Here is a 24,625-nt window from a genome sequence, read left to right on the forward strand (position 1 = left end):
TTTGAGCCCACATATCATCCTATTATTGGTTATTTTTAGTGTAGGTACCCCCTTTTGTCTATTTTAATAAACACTCCAGGAAAATAGTGCTTGTATAAGATTTGTCATTGAGTCCCTGATTGAACATAGTAAATTTTCAATAAATATCTGTTGATGGAATGCACTTGTATGATAGGATTTGTAATTATATGATAACATTTATATATGATAAAGGATAGTTATAAATTATTTAAAATTTATTTCTGCTTCTTACCACATAGAGTCCTTACTATCTACATATATACATCTTGGTTTGAAAAATATTTCCTCTAATTACATCTTCTCTTGGGAAACACCTTCCTTAGAATTAATTGGCTTAAGCCTCATTACTAAGGATGTTAAAAACAATGTTCAGTATTCTGGATTACTTATGCATTTTGAAATAAAGTTTTTTTTTTTCCTCTTCAGCACATGGAAATTAAAGGGAGTAATTTTTCATTTTGTTTTTTATCACAGAAACAAGGACCTACTAATACGCTCTTGCATCATCTTGTTCAAGATGTAAAACAGGTAACCTGATTATGAAGGTGTGAAAATATCTTTGTATATCGCCTTAGCTTTGTGATAGAGTAGTCACCAGATTTTACTTCATAAAATATGGAATTGGATTTTCTTGTTAATTACCTATCCTCTTTACCTGTGATTCTGAATAATTTCACCACCAAAGCTCACTCTTATATTTTTTTCCTTAATTTATGGTTTTAAAGATTTGATCTATCAATTAAGTGACATGAGCTGGTGATAAAACATGAAACAGAGACATGGCAACATTTCAGCTCAGAATGATGCACTAGTGGTGTCAACGACAGTAATATCAGCTAAAAATAAAGAACTTTGTGGTTCTGTTATCTTTACTGAAGGACTAATATGTTATTTCCATTAGTTTTATTGTTGTTGATTCAAATATAACTGATAGCTCATGGACTCTTTTGCTTTTGTGAGTCTGAGTCTAAACATTGTTCTAGGGACTCAGGGTGGATTCCACTGTTCTATATCCTTGCTCATGTTTTGCTTATGGTATTCTCATTGAACTTTGAGTTAGGTCAGGCTTAAGATAAAATCATTTGATCCCCTGTTATTTACCCAAACCTCCCAATTTTAACAGACTTTTATACCTTAATTTCTTCTCACTTAGTTACCAATAACTTGTATTCACAGCCCCAGAAGTTTGGGAGTGCTTTTTATTTGTCACTATAGTTACAATCCATCCAAGACACATTTTAAAAGTTCTTCTCTCATTTTCTGAAGTCTAATATCTTATTAGAAAGAATATGGACTCTCTGGTTATGTTGACTCGGTGGGAGAGTCAGAGTGAAAGGAAGACATTTAATTGGCAAATTAGTCATGAGCAAAAGTGTCCATGCTGATGTAAATTTAGTTTGCATTGATGTATGCTACGTCAAAGTGATTTTCCTTAAATTATTTCCTTAAACACTATAGCAGTAAACTGAAAAAAAAAAGTGATGAAATAGCTTTTAACTAACAACCGTAAGAATTTTATTTTTGATGTTCCCTGAAAAAATAAATTATTAAATTAAATTATTTACATTCATATATTTAACCTTATTTCCTGTTCCAAGCTTTGTGAACATTTTTCACAGTCTGTTCGTTTCAGAGACCTTGTTAAGCACTCTCTATGTCTTTAAAAATTTACTGTGAATAGCAATTCAGAAGTGAACAGTTATGAAGCAGTAGTAAAGTGAGGTTTACTAAGGGTAAAATAATTTTCATTTAGACTAAGACTCATATACTTAAAAATCTGCCACTGAGTTCTCCTCCTATCATCCGTAACATTTGTCTTGGCACAGCCTCATGTTTTGGTATCTCCTTTGGTGCTGTCATTCTATGTTCCTAATTTTATTTGTTCTGCTTCCTTCCGTGTTCTTGTTTTACATATAATGTAGTAAACACAATGCAGAGTGTTATGGCCATTTTATCACAGAGAGACGGTGAGATGGTGAAAAGTTAACCTAATGTTAATTTTGGGTCACATACATTCAGTATATACTTCATAATTTTACTTCTGTTGTAGTATTTATATTATTTCTAGTTAAAAACTATATTTAAATGTATTTTATTCAAATGTGTGTGTGTGTATGTTTGTATGCATGATAGGGGGCAGGAGAGAGAAAGAGAGAGAGCTTGAGAGAAAGAGTGCACAGATGTAAACACACATTTAATGTCTATGAAAATAAAAAACATATTAAAGCCCAGATCTTTTGCCTTCTGAAAAGCAGATCGTATTAATGGTTGGTCATATTAATTGATCCGTTTGTAAAGATGATTAAACAGTATGTATAGCTCTTTGCAATTAATTTGGTAGTGTTGTAATGGCATGGCAAAAGAGAGAGAAAACGAGAACTAAAAGTTATAATTCATTACATGTTCTTGTTGCAGCATACCCTTCTCTCAGGCTACAGAATAACACTGATCGACATCGGATTGGTGGTGGAATACCTCATTGGTAGAGCGTATCGCAGCAGCTACACGAGGAAAAGTTTCAGAGCCCTCTACAACCACCTCTACAGAAAGCATAAGGTAGCATAATTGAAAACTGCTCTAGTAAAATTAAGAATAATTCAGGAATTGTAGTTTTAGAAAAATGGCTTGGGAATTTGAGACGGGAATACTGTCTTAATGGGCAGTTTTATTTAGGGACATTTATTTTCTGCTGTATGTAAAGTACTATGCAAAGTGTTGCCATGCTGGGCTGAGGATAACTTGAAGATCAGAAGTTTAGAAATTCCTAGGAGAAACAGATTTGTGCAACTAGCCACAATATAATACAAAGCGATATATAATATGAGCGATATGGACATAGAAGTAATATGATGAGATGGGTTAGAACTAAGGAGAGATGCTAGTTCCTTTCTTTTCTTTCATTTGAAAATACAGATGTCAAAACTTAATAGGATTAGAGCTATAAACTCGTCATACATAGCCCGCAGTCTGGAGAAGAGAATCCTGGGATAAACATGTAGGAATACACTGAAAGATGCATGCAGAATGTATTTAAAAATAAAAATTATACATATTTTATTTTCCATTATAGTGTTGAAAGTCTAGGAATATAAAATTAGAGCTGTTGGTTGGTAGATTTGCAGGGAAAAATTGCCTGTTTCTTCAAATTACCCTTACAGCTCAGCAACCTGAGGGGACTCATTCTTATTAGAAAATACAAATTATTTTCTTGTATGCTATAATCTCAGCATTAGAAAAGGTAGTTTGGGGCATTTTTGCTGAGAGAAGAGCAGGAGCAATGAGGGCATAGCTCTTGGACATCAGGATATGTTTGTGCAGTGACAAGGGGATTTTAGTCACCAGAGAACAAGTGTCAGATGGTTGTGAGGGATGAGACTGGAGAGGCATTTTGGGGTAAGATCACATAAACAGCCTAGAATACCAAGCTCCTTTGGATCCTTATTGATAAAGAATCAGGTGAAGTGAAAGTCCAACTTGGCCTTTGATGATTAAAAAAAACAAAACAACACAAAACAAAAGGAAACTCAAATCTCACACAGAAAATGTTCATTCTTAAGATTTTCGAGGCAAAGGGATATAACTGAGGCGGTGTCAGCTACTTCATTTAAACAAAATACACATCTCTGTGAGATTCCCAGTGGCAGGTACGAGGACTGATGGAAGCCTTGGTGCAGCCCAGTGTGGGTGGGACTTGCTAGGGAAGTTTCCCTAGTGCCATTTCCAGAAATGGTCCATCAGTGTGAAATTATCTGTTTCTCTGATTTTTTTCCAGTAAGGGAGTCAAGAGTTTATTGTGTTTCATAGTAAACTAGATCATAGTATTAATAGATATGAGCACATGGTTTGGAGTAAGAAAGATCTGGGGTTGAATCCTAATTTTGCTCTTTAGCAGCTGGGTAAGTTTGAGCAATAGACTTAACCTCTCAGTGTGTTTCCTCATCTACAAAATGGCAGTGTTAATATCTGTTTCATAAAGCTATTGGAAAGGTTAAATAAAATGATACCTGAAAAATCTATATTCTTAGATATACATAGTATAGAGAAACTGTTAGTCATTGTAATTATTCCTATAATGATACTATTAATTCTTTATTACAATGATAATAATAATTTGGTATTATTTCTTTGTCCAATTCTTTTTAGATAAAGCATAAGCTAGAAATAAATAAAGCAATTCAAAGCCTATGGATTGTATCATAGATTGTATTAGTTCCTCTAAAAATGCTTGTTTTTGTCTTTGTTTCTCATTGATGAAAACCTCATGCTGATAGCAATGACTCATGTTGTTACCGGGCCTAGCCATTGGAACTCCAGTGGATATATTATGTAACACCTGGAGAAATTGTACAACTTTCTAACTTAACCTTTATCTTGGAGCTTTTGAGGAATGGGAACTTTTTCTTATCAGAACAGTAAATCTTTATTGCCTGTTCTGAGCTTGTTCCAGGTAGAGAACATCCATTGATTCTAATGGAATTTCCACATAGAGAAGGAATGCAGATATATAATAGGGAACAAAACGTGTGTTCTCTGCGATGTTAGGAAATAACAGTGTGCATATTAGGAGCTCATGAGAGGTTCTTGTTGGGTGCTGAGCATAGAGGAGGAGCAGAGAGAGCCTTTGGATGTTTGGTAGGACACATTATATTTGGTTTTCTCTGTTGTCTAGAAATAAAATGTCATTACCACTGTAATCTTCTTTTCCCCATTTTTGTCTTATTTTAAAATAAAATAACAACATGTGCCAGAGAATGACCAGCTTTGCTCAAAACCTTTCCCAGCACCGAAAGCGCCACTTAGGAAACAGAAACGAGTCCACGGAGAGTGCATTGCATTCCCAGTTCATTAGAACTGCCCAGCCGTACAAGCTCAAGGTACTACTTGTTTTCAGAGTTGAAAGGGAAGTGGGTTTTGCATGTTGAGACTCTGTCTACACTTAATGTTGGAGAAAGGAAGGTGCAAACAGAAGGACCGTGTACGGGTGCCATCGACAGGTGGTGCAAGTCAAAAGCACAACACAGCTGTCCTCTAACAACAAGGAGCAATGGTGCAGGACACGGCATGGCAACTAAATGATTGTCTGGGCTTGCACTTCAGCCTCTCTTCCTGGTTCCTACCTCTGCCATGTCCAGACGGTGACTCAGGCAGGCAGTCTACGAGACGGAACCAAAAGAAATGTGATCACTAATCCAACACCACACCCTTATCACATGCAAAGCGCTTTCCCTAAGGCGCTTTGCATGTGAAGGCCGCTTCCTTCTCCTTCACATCTGCCCCAAACTGACCTTTTGCATCTTCTTTTTTGCCCCTGTGGGGCTTTCTTGAAATGAATCCTATCCAAACATCACAGTATGACGCCAATGCTGTGTGTATGTGTGTGTGTGCACGTATGCAGCCTTGTTATTCCTCCGAGCCCTGTGCCCCGTCAGGCCACGTGAGTGGTTACTGTGTAGCCTGAAAGAGGTTTGCTTTCCATAGCTCCTGGGATGAAAGGGTATTTTATAAAATCACCCTTGGGCATCATCAATGAGTACAAATTCCTTTAATTACAAAGTTAGAGGAAAACAATGACAGTTTTTTTGCTATGACACCTCAAACTAAAAAGAATAATATTGAGGAGTGCTTGGTTCAACTTGGGAGGTGGGTAGGCCGGAGAAGATATAATACGGTACTGTGAGAAATGGTCCCACCTTCCTCAAAGCAATAACCATAGTACAGTGTGATGAGCTTTGAAATGGAGACGTACAAAGTGATATATAGGAAGTGGCTGGTCCAAGTGCAGTGGTGTTGACAACTAATTGATCACAGCCAGTTACAGATTCCTTTGTTCCTTCTCCACTCCTCACTGCTTCACTTGACTAGCTTTAAAAAAAATAAAAATTAAAAAAGAAACAAAGCCAATGTGATATAGGAGCACATGGGGGTGCCAAGGGCCTTTGAGATGAAAACTATAAAGAGTAGGCTTACCAGGTAGAGAATATTATTTAATTATCATCTGTTACTCTCACTAAGAGAGAATAAAGGAAATGAAACATAAAACCAATCTATTTGGTTGCATGTTGGCAACACTGGTAACATTTTTCTAAAGAGAAGATACCGAATCTATTTGCTAAGGTCAGGCTAGTTTTGTTTGTTTGTTTTTTTAAAATTCCATTTCCGTGAGAAATTGAAAGTTGTCATGTAGTTACTTTGTCTATCCCCAAGGGGTACCACTTTAAAGTGCGCTAAATGAACTTAAGCTATCTCAGCTCAGGGACTCTGGATCTGTTCAATGCAACAAGAAATAGATGACCATAAAAAGGTATACATTTTGCATGCTGGCTTACAAAGACCTGTTGTGATTTCCATCTCTTTCTTAGTAGTGATTTGAAAAAATATCTCTAGGATACCTGCTGTGTTGCATTAGGTAAAACATCATGCATCTGAGTATTTGAAAACTCAAGTCCTATTTTATTTTCCAACAGGAAAAGTCTGCAGTCCTTCATAAATCATGGAAGAAGTCAGAAGTAGGACAAAATATATCAGACGATCTCGAGTCGACTGGCTTCATTTACCCTCACAACGACCTGCTGGTTTGGGCTGTGCTGATGAAAAGGCAGAAGATGGCCATGTTTTTCTGGCAGCACGGAGAGGAGGTCACGGTGAAGGCGGTGATTGCTTGCATCCTCTACCGAGCCATGGCCCACGAAGCTAAGGAGAGCCACATGGTGGACGATGCCTCGGAAGAGTTGAAAAACTACTCAAAGTAGGAGTTCTCTCTTCAGTTCATGCTAAACATCGACAGTTCTTAGAATGGTTAGACGCTTTTATCTCCCTCGCCTTAGAACTTGTAAGACAACCGGACTTACGGACGTGCATTGTAGGGCCTATCCGTTATTCAAAAAGTCTCCGCGTATTTCAGGGAGATTTGTGAATAAAGAGGAGGTCAGGAGTCTAGCTGCTTACTAACTGGACAAGTCAGTTGACCAGATTTCTGGGCGTTAGTTGCCAAACTATAAAATGTTCAACTAATGAATTTGAAAGCCCCACTGCTCCCCCACCCCCTTCAACCTCTCAAACTTCTTCTTCTTCTTCTTTTTTTTTTTTTTTTGAGACAGAGTCTAGCTCTGTTGTCCGGGCTAGAGTGCTGTGGTGTCAGCCTAGCTCACAGCAACCTCAAACTCCTAGGCTCAAGTGATCCTCCTGCCTCAGCCCCCTGAGTAACTGGGACTACAGGCATGCGCCACCACACCCGGCTAATTTTTTCTATTTTTAATAGAGAAGGGGTCTTGCTCTTATTCTCACTCAGGCTGGTCTCAAACCCCTGACCTCAAGCAGACCTTGACCTAAAGTGATCCCCGTCTTGGCCTCCCAGAGTGTTAGGATTATGGGCGTGAGCCACCTCCCCTACCAACTCTCAAACTTCTTGATGCTAAGTTAAATTAAGATTTGTTGTTTTCTCTTAGTATCTCTCAGGTGGGAAAACAAATAAATGCATTGTATTAAAGAACCAGAGAGTAGTGGTGGAAGATTGAAAAGTTAAACATCCTTCTTGATTTTTAAAAAATTACTAAAGTGCTATAGCAATGAAGAAAGAAGGGAAGCTAGAGTTAATGGAAACTAATTTGTAATTCTGATTTGAAAAATTTCAAAGAATGACCGTGTCTGCTTTTCAGAGAAAATTTTCCTTCTGAAAAATCCCCTGAGGCTAAGTCATCTGTATATTTTGGAAAATGTTTTTTAAAAAAAACAAAAGAAGCGGTTCTACAACTTTCCTTGTTGCTGGTATAGTTCTGACTAGTTTTTTCTGGGAAAACAATTTTTTATCAGGGCTTATCAGAGAGTCCCAAACCAAGTGATGTGTAGGTTGTCGTATAGTGTGGAGTGGGTTCTCCCCAGGAATAGCTCAGGTGTAAATTAAACTCTGTATGCCGCAGTGTAAACCCCAGAGTTCTGTTCCCTTTCCTGAGCAGCAATGCCATTTCTCCAAACTAAGATTATTCAGCTGTTGGCTAGTTTTTGTTTTTTTTTTTTAATAAAGCCTAACCAATTAGTGTTTTCTGAATGTCACATCTAATCTTTTAGAATCTTCCTACATGTTCTAAAATGTTTCTAAAAATGCAGTCCTCTCACTGGCCTTTGTTTTCTCCACTTGGCACTGTGTCATTGCAGACAGTTTGGCCAGCTTGCCCTGGACCTGTTGGAGAAGGCGTTCAAGCAGAATGAGCGAATGGCCATGAAGCTGTTGACATATGAACTCAAGAACTGGAGCAATTCCACCTGCTTGAAACTAGCCGTGTCCGGAGGGTTGCGGCCCTTCGTTTCACATACTTGCACCCAAATGCTACTGACAGACATGTGGATGGGGCGCCTGAAAATGAGGAAAAACTCTTGGTTAAAGGTAAATTTACTTGCATTATGGACTTTAATGTCAGTTTAGCGTGAAATTCTGTACCCTTGAGTTCCATTTTTTACTTGTTCCAGAGTATATTTTCAGGAAAACCAATTAATATCTTTGATTCTCACAGATGAGCTGGGACCTTCTTCGAAGAATCTGTGAAAAGTACTTTATCTCCCACTGCCAGTTTCTTTTAAAAAATGGAGAATAATTGTGACTTCCCTGTCCACCACAAAGATATACTCATGGGACAGTGGTTAAAAGCATATACCTGTACAAACGTATGCAAGATTTTGTTATTATTAAATGCCATTCATTCTGATAATTATAAAAGTAAATGAGACTTTTTAGTGAAATTTTTCTCAACATAAGAATACAGATAATAACAGATACTAAACTAGATAAAATGAGCAATTTTCTGTTGTTCTACTCATGGAATGTATTGTTTCAGGAAATAAGTGACTTGTTTCGTAAGGCTGCCCTCAAAGACATTTTTTGTTCACATCACTAATGATCTGAAAATTCTCAGCCTCATCTCTCGTCTTATTTTTTATTTTTCATATTTTTTAGAGACAGGGTTTCACTCTGTCATCCAGGATGGAGTGCAGTGGTATTATCATAGCTCATTGCAACCTCAAACTCCTGATCCTCCTTCCTCAGCCTCCCAAGTAGCTGGCATGCCCCACCATACCAGGCTAACTTTTTTATTTTTGTAGAGATAGGGTCTGGCTATGTTGCTCAGGCTGGTCTCAAACTCCTGGCTTCAAGTGATCCTCCTGCTTTGACCTCCCAATGTGTTGGGAGTACAGGCCTGAGCCACTGTGCCCAGTCTCATCTTAAATTATTAAGAGTAATTTAGTTGACCACTGTGGACATTTAACCTTTAACATCAAACCTAAGCCTAACACTGTAGGTTATTGCCAAGCTTAACAAGTATATATGCTTATGAAACCAAATAAAAGGAGATAAATCATAAATATTAAGAGGAATGTAAGATTCTATTTTATATTTTAATTTTATTCTTTCTAGAATTCTTAAAAATATGATGTGTCCCAAACAGAATGACTGTTTTAAAAAATATATTTTTGGTGGACACAGTGTAGAAAACTCAAAAAATAAAAGATATAAGGTATACAATATAGAGAAGACCTTGCACATTTTCTACTGGTGAGATTATAGAAATAAAAAAAATGTCAATCAAACATTATTTCACATAGACTCCTCTTTAACAAAAATTGGAGGAACAACGATTGTTTTCAGAAGAAGTTCTCCTTTGATCTGCTTTGATTTCAGCCTTGGAGATGATGAAGCGGAGATGTGAATGTGTCCACGTCTGTTTAGTTACTCAAGCAGTAACTCTTTTTAAATATTCTGGGAGTGAGATGGCATATAGAGAGCTGGTAGAAATAATTCTCTTCGTGTTTGTGTCCTGTGCATACTTTAGTTTACTAGAAATCCCTATTACTGAGAACTTAACAAATTCTTGTTCTTCATATACTTCCTACCCCAAAGAAAATTTAAGTGAAGTAAGACTAAATGTTTTTGCCCCAAAACATGGAATGAGTTTTAGGGCAAAAGGCTGACTTAGCTACTTAATGTTTACTCTGACCTATAGTAAACCATTTTTCTCCTGATCTCGTAGATCCTAATTTATCAATGCCTGGCTTGGGGGTTTTGGAAACACATTCACGAATAATTGTAAGATGTCCTAATAAAACTAATTCCAAATGGATGCAGACTACAGAAAGACTGTGTAGAGCTATGTGGATGAGAGAACTCATTTAGTAGGCTCCAACTTCTCCCTTGGAGATAGGATATTGATGCTGTTGAGTACTGTATTCCTAAGCCAATTGTTCTGCCATGGACAAGGACGATAGAATGTGAGGCCTCTTCAGAAAGTGGGTTAGGAATTAATTTGTGCAATATTATCATTGTGCTTGGTAACTATGATTTTTCCAGACCTGGAAGAGTGCATGTATTTTGGGTTCTATATCTGAAAAGAAAACACACAAACTCCTTTTAGAACTAGAGAAAGTCCAGAATATCTTCACAGTAGATCAAGCTTAAAAACAAAATGATAAAAGATCATTTCATCATGAAAAAAAACAAAAAAAACAAAAAAAGAAAGTTGACAAGAATATAACTTCAGTTTACTGCATTTAATCATGAATGGTAGAGAGCAGGTTGAATTTTATTTTTGATCACTGAATCCCAGAATACTAAGGCCTAATATTAGCTTGAAAGAGATAGTGATCAGCAAGTTGATTTTCAGAGCATTTTATTTAGTAAATCTTCTAAACTCTTTACCTTGAAAGGCCATACAAATTGAACACAAAAATTCTTTTGAAAAGACTGTTAATAATTCATGAATGAAAGCAGTATAATGAAAAAACTGTGGATGTCTGGATCTATACCTTCCTTGGGTTTTACTGGCAGAGAAAATATTTGTGTAGCATGGCAGATGGAACTACCAGAAGGTGACACTTGGTATGCTTTTATATTCTTGATTTTATAATAGGAATAAATTTTAAAGTGTTTTATGTGGTAATACCTACTTAATGGCTTTAAAAATTATTAAAGCAATGTGCTCACTAGGAAATAATACTTCTGGCTGGACACAGTGGCTCATGCCTGTAATTCCAGCTATTTTGGGAGGCTGAGGTGAGAGGATCAATTGGTTGAGCCCAGGAGTTCTAGAGCAGCATGGGCAACATAGTGAGATGCTGTCTTTAAAATAATAATAATAAAAAAAATTAGCCTGGCATGGTGGTGCGCACGTGTAGTCCTAGTTATTTGGAAGGCGGAGGCAGGAGGATCCTTTGAAACCAGGAGTTCGAGGCTGCAGTGAGCTATGATTGCACCACTGCATTACTGGGTGAACCAGCCTGGGTAACAAAGTGAGACCCTAAAAAATAATATTTCTTACTGCCCTGCTGCAGTACCCTTAGGGGTAAATACTAATGATGTGGTATACATATTTTAAAACTTTTAAAGGCAAATGTGCATACCAGTATATTTTTTAAAAATTTTAATTTTTTTTTCACAAAAATGGGATGACTATATATTCTATACAGTTGGCCCTTCGTAGCCAGGGATTCCACATCTGTGGATTTAATCAACCAAGGATCAAAAATATTTGGGAAACACTCAATAATAAATAACACAATAATAAAAAACAACACAAATAAAGAAACTAATACAGAATAACAACTATGTACATAGTGTTTACATTGCATTAGGTATTGTAAGTAATTTAGAAATGATTTAAAATATACAGGAGCATGTGCATAGGTTATATGCAAATACTAAGCCATTTCATATAAGGGATTTTATAAGAATACCTAAGATTTTATGTAAGGATGGCTAAGATTTTGGTATCTTTGGGGGAGACTAATCCTCCTCAATTACTAAGGAATGTCTGTAATTTGCTTTTTTTTTTTAACTTCACAATACAGCATGGATAACTTTTCATTATTTTCAACATTGCCTTTGTGGGGTTTGTTTTTTGAGACAGGGACTTGCTCTGTTGCCCAGGCTAGAGTGTAGTAGTATCATCATAGCTCACTGCAACCTTAAACTCCTGGGCACAAGGGATCCTCCTTCCCGGGTAGCTGGTACTGCAGGCATGCGCCACCACCCCTGGCTAACTTTAAAATTTTTTTGCAATTATCCAGGCTGGTCTCAAACTCCTAGCCTCAAGTGATCCTTCTGCGTTCACCTTCCAGAGTGCTAGTATTGCAGGCGTGAGCCACTGCGCCCAGCCTGCCCTTGTGTTTTTAATGGTTGCATGGTATTCCACTGTTTGGTTGTTCCATATTGGCTGGACATTTAGGTTGATACTATTTTTTTCTGCTTTTACGAATAACCTTTCAGTAAATATCCTTACTCATACATGCTTGTGCTCACGAGTATTTTCTAGGGATTCACTTCTAGAATTGAGATAGCCGATTCGAAAAATATGTATAGAATCAGGCTATACATTGAATCGGAGTTGGCTCTCACATTTCATATACACTTAAATTCTGGTTTTGTTATTTGCATAATGTGTATCCCTGTGTAACCACTGCTACTTCTTTTTCTTTTTTTTTTTTTTAACAGATCATTATGAGTATTCTTTTACCTCCCACCATTTTGACGTTGGAATTTAAAAGCAAAGCCGAGATGTCGCATGTTCCCCAGTGTCAGGACTTCCAGTTTACGTGGTATTCCGGTGACCAGAACCCCAGCGGTTCCAAAGAAAATGCTTATGCGGTTAGTGCAAAATCACAGTGAATTACATTTGCATTATATTGACTACACACAAACATATACGTCTTTAAAGTTTATTTACATAGCAATCTGTTAAACAAAAATGTGCATTGCTACTATTTCAGGCCAATGATGACAGATGGCCCCGGGGTTATACATTATTCTAAAATGCCTTTGACTCATCAATCGCACTTCTCTTCTGCATAATCTTAATCATATTATACTATGGTCAGGTATAACATACACTATAGACCTAATTAACCCTCTTATATAATTAAATAAAATATTCCATTTCTGCTTCAAAGCCAACATCAAAGACTTTATTATATTGATGGCTGTGTAACTTTTGTTTTCCCTTGTGATTAGTAGAATAAATGGACTCTAAAGCTACAATGAGGAATGTCTCATTTCCTTTAACTCTTTTTTCTTAATGAAGATGCAGGTTTGAATTTGTGTCCATCTTCACTGTGCTACTCCAGAAATCTTTTCATTTTCTTATATCCAGTGCCTATGAATAGTTTTGCTTGAGTTCTAGCTATGTACTCTTTCATGGGTAACTTGAGCTTATATTTACTGCAAAATGTCCAATATGCTGTGAATATATTCTTTGCTTTTTGTCTCACCTTGGACTATTGCTTATAAAGTTGTTATTTACTGTGACGCATAATACACATCTTCTCTTGATACTTAAGACTTTAATGAAGCATCTTGACCTAGCAGCTTACCTGATGTACTTCTGCATTTATGAGGTACTTATTATAATATTTAAAAAAAGATTTAGTAAATATTAAATGAAAACTACTACTTAATAATTATAATCAGTTTTTTAAGGCTGGCATCTGTTGTGATCAATTGAGCACCTATTCTGATTGGTTACTGCGTCTGCCAGATCAGTTGTTAGATGTTTTGACTATCACCTCTGTTTGGGTATTTATGTGTTCTCTCCTTTCCCTCTCTGTCTTCCTCCTTCCTTCCCTGACTTCCTTCTTTTCTTTTTTTTTATTTTTATTTATTTATTTTTTTGAGACAGAGTCTCACTCTGTTGCCCAGGCTACAGTGCCATGGTGTCAGCCTAGCTCACAGCAACCTCAAACTCCTGAGCTCCAACCATCCTCCTGCCTCAGCCTCCTGAGTAGCTGGGACTACAGGCATGCACCGTGCCCAGCTAATTTTTTCTATTTTTTAGTTGTTTGGCTAATTTCTTTCTATTTATAGTAGAGACGGGGTCTTGCTCTTGCTCAGGCTGGTCTCAAACTCCTGAGCTTAAGCAATTCTCCCACCTCAGCCTCCCAAAGTGCTAGGATTACAGGCGTGAGCCACCACGCCCGGCCTCAAATAGGTTTTGGACACAGGGTGTGGACAAGGGGGACATAGCAAATATGATGGAGAGGTTGGTGGGTGAAACAAGGCCATTGTGAAGGGACACAGGCAGAACTGGGAAAGCAGCGGGTCTGGAAGGGGGAAGATGAGCTCAGTCTTATTCATGTGATGAAAAAATTAATCTATTCTGTAACAGCATCATTAAACAGGAAAAATGACTGTAATATAATGGAAAACAAGCATAGATTATAATCAATTTGGTTGCTGTAGTTATAATTTCATTCTGTGTACCTGCTGGTGTCAGATTATTTTTAGAAAGAAAAAAAGGAGGAGAGGGAGGGGAGAAGGAAGAAAGGATAGAAGAAAGGTCAGGAGAGATTTAAATGCAATAAATGCTAGCTAAGCCAAAAATTTTTGTTTTTACCTTCTTCTAAGGAAAAACAAATAAATCCTGAATCTGAATTTATATTCTCACATTGACTTCATCACAGCAGTTGGTGTCTTTGAATTCAAGTCAGAGCCAGGCTCTATCAGTACTTTATAATCCACACCAAACTGTCAAGAGTAATTAAGATCTAATGAAACACTCCTAGAAAACGAATGAGAAGTTATTTAATAACAAAGTCCTTATTTAAATTACTTTCTGGGGTCTTTCTGAAGTGGTATTGAAATCCGTAAAATCTCAGTAAATGATGACTTTTCTAATTGGTTTTAAGCCATTTTGACTCTAGGCTGGTTCAAACCTGTTAGGAACTGGGCCAGTTCCTACAAGTCTAAGTCACAACCCTGATCCCACTGCCCACAAGTGAAGTAAAATGACTGAACAATCAGGCACCAATGATAACCCATCTAGATGCCCGAGGCCTCAAAAAAATCACATTTTCCTGTAATTATATGGACAATTCAAGCAAAATTTGATTCATTCCTGGGCTTGAAAGATCTTGCTCATCTTGCAGGTCTAACACCAGAGAGAGAACTTTTGTGGCTAGGTTGAAGAAATGGACTCATTTGAGAGACAGCAGAGAACATTCCTTTCCTTTCTTCCAATATTTCTCTTAAAAAAGTATAACCCTTTTGAATGCATTTCCCATTAAAAATTAAAACCATACAGAAATTTATAAAGTAGAGAGTGACATCTCTTTTGCTTCACTTCCTCCACTCTTATATTCCCCCTTCTCAAAGGTAATCAGGCTATACATGCTTTTTCCTTTTCTTTTCATTTCTTTTTTCCCTCTTTTTGAAAGCCTTTCTGTGTGGGCATTTGTGTAGTTACATTCAGGCAGCTCTTGTGCTGGGCCACTCATATACTCATTGCTCATTACCTATAAGGGTTAGCACTTTTGGACCAACACATAACTTTTGAGAAGCTGATGAAAGGTTTGATTCTTTCCCTAGAAAAATGCATGTGCAACACAAATACTTGCATATGCTTGAAGAGTGTTCAAGGAACTGTGGAAGCTCAGAGAGCCCGTGAACTCCAGGCAGTGAGACCCTCTGCTATAAATAAGCGGGGAAGCTATCAAAGGCCGGAATCCTGGCCCTGTGCCTGACTTCCCCATGACTTTCCTTATTCTTGCAGTCCATTTTTGTCCTTCTATATTAAGGACATTATTCTATCATCTGTGACTGAGTTCACAGGGATTTTATGAGTATCCTTAGAATCCAAAATTACTGATAAAGGAGATTAAACAGAAGTGGGGATCATTTTTAAATCCTTGGAACTACTCTTAATTTGGGCATGATTACTTGGGACTCGGATTACATGTCAGAAATACCCTGTGCTCCTTACCTGGCCAAAGATTTGTATGACACATAGAGTTTTCTTTGCCTTTAAAGCTAAGATTATAATTTGGCAGGTGGATGCCCAATTAACTTCTGACATACTATTTATTGTATTTTTGGATGTCTTTGCGTATCAATATTTTAATTAACCTGCTGATCAAAAATGATTATAAGTTTGTTTATTTTACAGAAAGACTGTGATGTGGAAAGGGGCCCTGATGAGAAGCTGAGTGAAAATCAGCACTTGGATTTAGAGAGTGGGCCCCAGAGCCTTCCATGGACTAGAAAGGTCTATGAGTTCTACAGTGCTCCGATTGTCAAGTTTTGGTTTTATACGGTTGGTCTCATTACAGCAATATATGTAGTATTAATGGCTGTTGGTAGTAATAATAATGTTGATAATGATATGCCTGATTTGCTGATTTGTGACAAAAACGTGGGAGTAAAGTGAGGACATGACAAAGTAGGTAGGGAAGAGAGGCTAGAGTGGAGCTCTCCTACTTTGGGAGCTTGAGAACAAACATTTTCTTCTTTCTTGGACTGCTAATGTTAGCACAGCTGAGACTAAGCATTTGGAGATTTGTGGAACAATAAAATTAACAGCAGTGTTTGTAGAATAAAGTAACAGGTGGGTAGATTCTTTTCCAATCTTGAGCAAGAAAACCAGCAATTGAATCAAAATTTTCTTTGTAGGAATCATGTGTGATAGAGACCAAAAATGCTAGTGTTTGTTTTTGTCTTCAGTAGCACGTACTTATAAATATATAGAAGGCAAGAAAAATGTTGGAAGCTGAATTGTATGAGCAAATACTAAATCTATTATGGATAGTAAAACTACAGAGAAAGCATGAACTCTATGCTTTTGACATTTGAGTGCTTTTCACATTTATTTTACAGTATTTATTTTTCTAATGCTTATCTGTACTTGAATTGCTGATGGCCAAGATTTTGTATTTCTAAAACATTTAAAATGTGACCATGAAAAGATATTTTTCTAAATGTATTATATTTCAAATATTTACTTGCTAAACCACACACTTATTTCATGTACTTATTGACTAAGTGCATAACTCTGAATAACTTTTATCTGTTTTGAAAAATCATATCTTTAAAATGATGAGGTTTTACTATTTTTGCAAATATGTAGCAAAATATTTGAGAAACTCTGCTAGGAGTGCTAAGAGAATTTTAACCATAGTCACATCATTGGGAAAAGAGTATTTAAGTGTTTCTTTCCTTAGAAATTTCTAGCTCAAGAGCTTTTAGAGACAGCAGCAAGGTAAGCTATAGGACAAAGCCAGCCAGTCTTCCCACTGTGACAGATGGTCTTGGCAATGAGCATGGCGTTTTAGTCTTGGCTATTGCATTGCTGGACCATGGTGTATGTGCTTTACTGAAGCAGTTTTGTGCTGCACGTGTTGTGATAAAAAAGCAAAAGTGCAAATATTTTTGGGTCAAATTTTTAATAATGGAAAGAGACAAAAAGAGTCAGAAGCAATACCACCAATATTTGGAGTGCTTTAGTACTTAATTTTACCCAGGTGTGCATATTTCATTGTTTGCAGCCTTGTGGAATGTCACTTTCAACTGATGAGCAAATGGACTTAAAATAGCCTTTAGGAACCCAACCTGTTCTCACATAGAGGAACTTGTGCTGTTTTCTCAAGCTGAATATTTATTTATTGAATATGTTTGTAAATCTGTATCATTCATGCAGTCATACATTATATATGTTAGAAAGAAAACATTATGGCTGAAGGGAACATAAGGTCCAGATCATTCAATTAGGTTTTACTGTGAGCTTACTGTTGTCTTTAAGAATTTAATATACTAGTACTGGAGACGGTGGCAGGTGAGAAAAAATTGTCAAACATAGATACTGTCCTCAAACAGCTTACAGTTGGATAGCGGAGACTGTATATGTAAATGACTCTAATATAGGGCAGGGAAGAACAAAGTGTAGATAATGAAAGAAATACCAACAAATGTATGAAAGTCCTAACACTTACCTCGGAGTAAGTGTTAAGTAGTCAATTGTCTAACCACCATGAAACCAATGACAAGAATTAAAAAAAAAAAAAGATTGATCATTAAAATGACTGCTCAAACAAATTTATTTAAATTATGTCTCTAAGGGCTCATCAAAAATACTCAGACATTGAAACATAGGCCAAGAAAAGTATAGAATTAATGAAGTTTACCTTGACATTCTTATATGCTGCTTCTCTTCTGTAGTTTCTTAGCTCATAGGCAGTAATATCCATTATGACTGCCTAAATGCCACCTGTTGTAAGTAATACCATTCTTGTATAGTCAGTAATGATTTAAGACATTCTCTGTTTTCTCTGCAGAACTAGACTTAGAAACAGACTTGTAAACTTAAGTAGAATTCAAAGTGATATGAGAAATAGGGATCAAGATTATATTATGATTCTTGTGAGAATGAACACCTATCCATATTTTTCTGTCAACTGATCTAAAATTTTTTTTTTTGAGACAGAGTCTCACTGTGTTGCCTGGGCTAGAGTGCTGTGGCATCAGCCTAGCTCACAGCAACCTCAAACTCCTGGGCTTAAGCAATACTTCTGCTTCAGCCTCCCTAGTAGCTGGGACTACAGGCATGTGCCACCATGCCCGGCTAATTTTTTCTATATATTTTTAGTTGGCCAATTAATTTCTTTCTATTTTTAGTAAAGACAGGGTCTTGCTCTTGCTCAGGCTGGTTTTGAACTCCTGACCTCAAGCAATCCGCCAGCCTCAGCCTCCCAGAGTGCTAGGATTATAGGCATGAGCCACCACGCCCGGCCCTGATCTAGGATTCTTAATGCAATATTGATCAGTGAGCACTGTGTGTTGTCTCTGAAGCTGTGTAAAGGACTGCACAGTCTCATACATTATTGAACACAGTGAAAATTAGTAAAGCCTTTCTGTTGGGTAATTTAGTAATATTTTTCCCAGTATTCAACGTGCGTGCACAGCTATTCTGCTTCTGAGAAATATATCTTAAGAAGATAAGAACATTAGATAAGATTACAAAACTATTAAACATAATGTGTGTGTTCATTATGTTTAATTCTTTGAAGAGTTTGGGAATCTAGGTATAATATACACAGTTAGTAATTAAACAAACATTTATTGAATGCCTGTCATATCAGGTGGAATGCTGAGTGCTGAAGATAAAAACGTTAATAAACAGTCCTTAATTACAAGAGCTTACAGTTGGACAAGACTTTTCTATTAGTCAACATATTTTAATCTACACATTATAAAATAAAACTCCCAGCAGTTGTAAATATCACAATTCACTGTATTTGAAAATATGCTATTTGAAAAAAATACTGACTCTGCGTAGCTTATCCGGCATGCTTAGCACACATATTTTCTATGTTTAAGATGGAGGGAAAGGCATGTGATTCCTTGTTGGCTTGCTGTTAGCCTGACAGCGTCAGTCCTGGAATGTGCAGGGTTAGCAGCCAATAGGATGAGAGAGACGGTGTCTCCTTCCATGCATCTGAGAATAGTGATTTCATGTCTGCCACTAAATCCTAGACTAGAAAGAAAACTGTGGATTCTTGTGCCTTTTTAGATCTTGGATGCTCAATAATCTGAAGGTGGTCCCGGTTCTATGTTCATATTATCCTGTTGAAGTTCATGCCCGAGTTTCTGGGTCTGCGTCTGCTTGGTATCCTCCATGCTCACTGTCACTCACGCCCAGGGAATGTGTGTTCCCCTCACAGATGGCATATTTGGCCTTCCTCATGCTGTTCACCTACACGGTGCTGGTGGAGATGCAGTCCCAGCCCAGTGTGCAAGAGTGGCTCGTCATCATTTACATCTTCACCAACGCCATTGAGAAAGTCAGGGAGGTGAGTTGTCCCTTGCACATTTGTCCTCTACACCCCTCTGCTTAGAGATGTTCTTGGCCCTGGTGGTGAAAATGGGCATGTCACAGGTGTGGGGGAAAACAGGAAATGCTGATCTTGATTTGCATGCTGTAAGGAGGTTATTTGGGGGGGGGGGGAAGGTAAATCTCCAATTTTAACCCTTTATCCTTGTCAGCTGCTTTCTGCTGGTTGCTCCACTTTGGAAGCAGTTATCTTCAAAGTGGATGTGTTAGTGTGTTTACCAGTCCTAGAATGGTAGATGATGCCATCTACTTGTTATTAAATCCCCCAAGAATTTGAGTTCTCTGATTTTTTGAGGGGGGGAGTGGGATTGATTTTCATAGCTCAGCATTACTTATATTATTAGTTTCATCTCACAGAGTGGCACATAAATGGCTGGAGTTGTGCGATATGTAAGGGAGATAGTTATCACTTTTGAAAGATCCTACTGAACACCTTTGAAAATTGAATTTGAAAATCCCTTTGGGGCAAGTAATCCAAGAAACAAAACAAAGCAAATTTTTTATTTCTAGTTTGTAATGAATTACTTAAGAAAATTAGCATTTATATACAATTATAACTGCAATCACAAATATTAATAGTTATGAGACTGTTTTGGACGTTAATGTATATATATATATATGTCCATGCACTTACATGTGTTTATTTTGTCCTGGAGGTTATATGACCAACATTATATACTAGGTAAATGTATTCTTGGTAATTATACCTATACTGCCTGCTAAATTATTATGTGGAGTTTACAAGATTATAAAAAATAATTCAGGAGAGAAACATTATCTAAATTATACCATTTTTTATGCTTCAGGGAAGATAGGTTTACTGTTTTACATTTCAGTTTGTCTTATATGATGTTTCAGGGGTAATTTCCTATAATAGTGAGTTCCAATATCACATTCTTAGTAGTTTGTCAACAACTCACTAAGTAGCAGTAGTAGTACTAGATTATAGGGTTTCTTGGTTTCAACCCAGTGTTCTTCAGACTGTGCTGCACTTCATGAAATAGAATTGTAGCCATATAAATCCATTATAATTTTGAGTTTTTGAATGTCTTGGTGTTTCACCAAGACTTTAAGTTAGGATTATAGAAAGCTTGAAAAAATATTTCTTTTTTTTTTTTTTTTTGACTTCTAGTTGTGTTTTCAAGTGATTGTCTAGCACTAACAGTGGCATTAAGGTATTTTTAAGGTATTTTTATAGATTTGTTTAAATAATTCATTTCCATGGATAACTTATTTCCTTCCTTCCTTCCTTCCCCCCTCAATTTTCTTTTTACCACAGAAACTCCTGGGCTCAAGCAATCCTCCTGCCTCAGCCTCCTGAGTAGCTGGGACTATAGGCATGCGCCACCATGCCCGGCTAATTTTTTCTCTCTATATATTAGTTGGCCCATTAATTTCTTTCTGTTTATAGTAGAGACAGGGTCTCGCTCTTGCTCAGGCTGGTTTCAAACTCCTGACCTCAAGCAATCCGCCTGCCTTGGCCTCCCAGAGTGCTAGGATTACAGGCGTGAGCCACCGTGCCCGGCCTTACTTTGACTAGTCCCAGATAACTTAAGTCTCTAAACTCTCGGTGTGACTTAAGGTTTGGCAGGATTCAGATTACTCTTTAAATGAGTGGTTGATATATTCAGGAAGAGGGTATTGATAGAATTCTTGGGTTGTACCTCATTCTTTATGTTTTTCTCTCTTCTTTTAGATCTGTATTTCAGAACCTGGGAAGTTTACTCAAAAGGTGAAGGTATGGATTAGTGAATACTGGAACCTAATAGAAACGGTGGCAATTGGCCTATTTTCAGTTGGTTTCGGTCTTCGGTGGGGTGATCCTCCTTTTCACACAGCAGGAAGACTAATCTACTGCATAGACATCATTTTCTGGTTCTCACGCCTGCTGGATTTCTTTGCTGTGAACCAACATGCAGGTCCATATGTGACCATGATTGCAAAAATGGTGAGTACATCTGGTTTTATATCCTGGTGTTCTTTTCTTTAATTTTTAGAGACAGGATCTTGCTATGTTGCCCAGGCTGGACTTTAACTCCTGGGCTCAAGTGATCCTACTGCCTCAGTATCCCAAGTAGCTGGGACTATACGTGTGTGCTACTATGCCTGGCTTCTTTTTAATGATTCTACCTAATTTCATGGTTTGTATCCAGTAGTTTACCTTTCAGAATTATTTATAAAAGCAAAAAGAACAGCATCATTTTATCACTGCTTTCCTTATAATCACAAACCTGTATTTAACAAATGTTCTTGGATAGCACATGGATTGATCAGGATACTTTGGTTGGGGCCAGATGACATGGATCTAGTCAAATTTGTCTCTGAGCACAATAATTCCTGAGGGCCAGATTTGTAGGAGGCTACCACCAATAATGTTTTCTGCTAAAATATCGATTTATTCTTTAATTACTCACTCATTCTCTCTCTCCACCACACATTTTTTTTTTTTTTCTTTCCCTCAGAGACAGGTTCTTGCTCTGTCACCCAGGCTGGAACGCAGTGGTGAGATCATAGCTCACTGCAGCCTCCAACTCCTGGGTTCAAGTGATCCTCCTGCCCCAGACTCCCAGATAGCTGAGATTACAGGTGTGTGCCACCACACCCAAGTGATCTACCACACTCTTAAATAGATAGTGCTTACTCTAGGCCACATACAGTTCTAAGTACTTTGTATATATAAACTTGTTTAATCTTTGTAGCAAATATTAGTTGTGAAATAGGTAGTGTTATTATACACATCTTCCATCAAGGCAATGGAGGCTGAGTGAATTCCTCCTGGGCATATGTGGACAGCAAGGATTCCAGAGTGGGTCACTGGGCTCCAGGCTGCCATCTGAACTTGCTGTCAGCTTTTTCCATCTGGCTATTTACATGGACCTTTGACCTGTCCTCTAGGAAGTATAATATCTGAAGATCATCTTTGGCTTTTCCTTCTGGAACACTCACTTGCAGGGCAGGGGCAAGCTCTGGAGCATACAAGATAGTGCTGAAACAAATGAAGAGAACAAAATGGGGGGAACCTTCAAGACTCCAAAGACAGACTTTTCTTATTTTACATTTTTCTCTTAGATAAGAAATGTTTTCTCTTAGTGACATTAGTATTTATTAGATAGGATATATTGAGTTAACCAATATAGCTCGGTGACTTAGCATGAGGTTATTTCTCCCTAATGCACAGTTTGATGAATGCCCATGGGGACTGTCCTCCATGCAGTGACTCAGGGATCTAGAATCCCCTGGTCTTGTGACACATCCATGTCAACATGTGGCTTCCAAGGTCTCTGCTGTCAGGGAATGAGAAGGATGGAGAAAGTCTAATGGCTTTTAACTGCTCCGGACAAGAAGTGACCAGAGCCACAATCATGCCACAGCCCATTGGCTAGAATAGGTTTTGGGGCACCAGCCTAGTGGAAGAGAAGCTAAGAAATGAAGAGCAGCTCTTGGAACACAGTTGGGAATTTTGGTGCATACTCTCTCTGCCACAATGCACAAATGCATTGAGTTGATATACATTTAGCAGATGGCATACAACTGACTATACAATTTTTCACACTCCAATCAATTTCTGAAGATAATTCCGAGAATAGCAGCCACTGGACTAATTTGAATGCACCATGTTTTTCCTTTCCTAACCTCTGGTCCAATGGGGAAAGGTTGGATATTTGCTAATCAAAAGATGTTCCCATTTCATTACTACTTAAAGAAAGAAGCATAGATTCTCTACTCTCAGCACATTTATGTCATTCTATAGACCACATTCACTTGAAACACAGGCTGTGCAGAGAAAACAAAATAGTTTAGCCAAAGAAATCTAGCTATTCGTGGACCAGGGCGTTTTACTCAATGACTAGCTAGACGGTCTTTTTAGTTTGTCTTGACTTCCAGATCTGTGGTAAGAGTCTCGTTGTGTGTGCTATTTTGCAGACAGCAAACATGTTTTACATTGTGATCATGATGGCTATAGTCCTGCTGAGTTTCGGAGTGGCGCGCAAGGCCATCCTGTCGCCAAAGGAGGCGCCGTCCTGGAGCCTAGCCCGAGATATTGTATTTGAGCCATACTGGATGATATATGGAGAAGTCTATGCTGCAGAGATAGATGGTGAGTAGGGGATTTTGCCATCATGCAGAAATTCCATCTCTGTAGATACTCAGAGTAATTAAAAGAAATATGCAAAGCAATCATCTGAATTTTAAATATGTATACAATGTGTGGTATTCTGCACAGTTAATGTGCTAAATGTTTGTCTAGAGTCCTAGGACTGTGGTTCACCTTATCCCCATTCTAATTGTTTCCTTGCAGTTTGTGAAAGCCAACCATCTTGCCCACCCGGAGCTTTTCTTACTCCATTCCTGCAAGCTGTCTACCTCTTTGTGCAATATATCATCATGGTGAACCTGCTGATTGCTTTCTTCAAGTAGGTTACTTTAATTAAATATAATTATCTTATTTACATAAAACATGGGGTGGGCCGGACGTGTTGAGTAGATTCACATGTATTTTGAGTACATAACCTTTGTTTTTTTTGTGTGTTTCATGTTTTATAATTACGGTTTTAAGATATGGGCATGAAACGGTTGGTAATAAGAAAGCAAGAGCATAGGAAGCAGTGAAGTAATAAACTCAGTCATCCACCTGTACCCACGGGGGATTGGTTCCAGGACCCCCCCCCCCCCAAAGATGCCCAAATCCATGGATGTTCACGTCCTTTACATTAATATATGATGGTGTAGTATTTGCAAGTGACCTGTGCACATCTTCCTGTATACTTTAAATCATCTCTCAATTACTTATAATGCCTAATACAATGTAGATGCTATGTAAATAGTTGTTATACTGTATTATTTAGAGAATAATGACAAGAAAAAAAAGTCTGTATGTGTTCAGTACAGACACACTATCCATTTTTTTCCCTACTATTTTTGATTTGCGGTTGGTTGAATCCACAGATGTGGAACCCAGGGATATGGAG

The 24,625-nt window shown here is 37.6% G+C and overlaps 1 protein-coding gene across 1 annotated transcript in view; it reads left to right on the forward strand.

The window, feature by feature from the left end:
- TRPM6 (transient receptor potential cation channel subfamily M member 6) overlaps positions 1–24,625 on the forward strand; it is a 162,915-nt gene that overhangs the window by 78,922 nt on the left and 59,368 nt on the right. The window contains exons 13-23 of the mRNA XM_012759807.3: positions 496–549; positions 2,437–2,577; positions 4,770–4,895; positions 6,486–6,766; positions 8,173–8,401; positions 12,497–12,649; positions 15,939–16,085; positions 19,486–19,614; positions 21,352–21,603; positions 23,580–23,754; positions 23,956–24,070. Coding sequence (XP_012615261.2) covers positions 496–549; positions 2,437–2,577; positions 4,770–4,895; positions 6,486–6,766; positions 8,173–8,401; positions 12,497–12,649; positions 15,939–16,085; positions 19,486–19,614; positions 21,352–21,603; positions 23,580–23,754; positions 23,956–24,070 — 1,802 coding nt within the window. The remainder of the gene's footprint in view (positions 1–495; positions 550–2,436; positions 2,578–4,769; positions 4,896–6,485; positions 6,767–8,172; positions 8,402–12,496; positions 12,650–15,938; positions 16,086–19,485; positions 19,615–21,351; positions 21,604–23,579; positions 23,755–23,955; positions 24,071–24,625) is intronic.

Source organism: Microcebus murinus, chromosome 12 (assembly GCF_040939455.1).
Source record: "Microcebus murinus isolate Inina chromosome 12, M.murinus_Inina_mat1.0, whole genome shotgun sequence".
NCBI lineage: Eukaryota > Metazoa > Chordata > Mammalia > Primates > Cheirogaleidae > Microcebus > Microcebus murinus.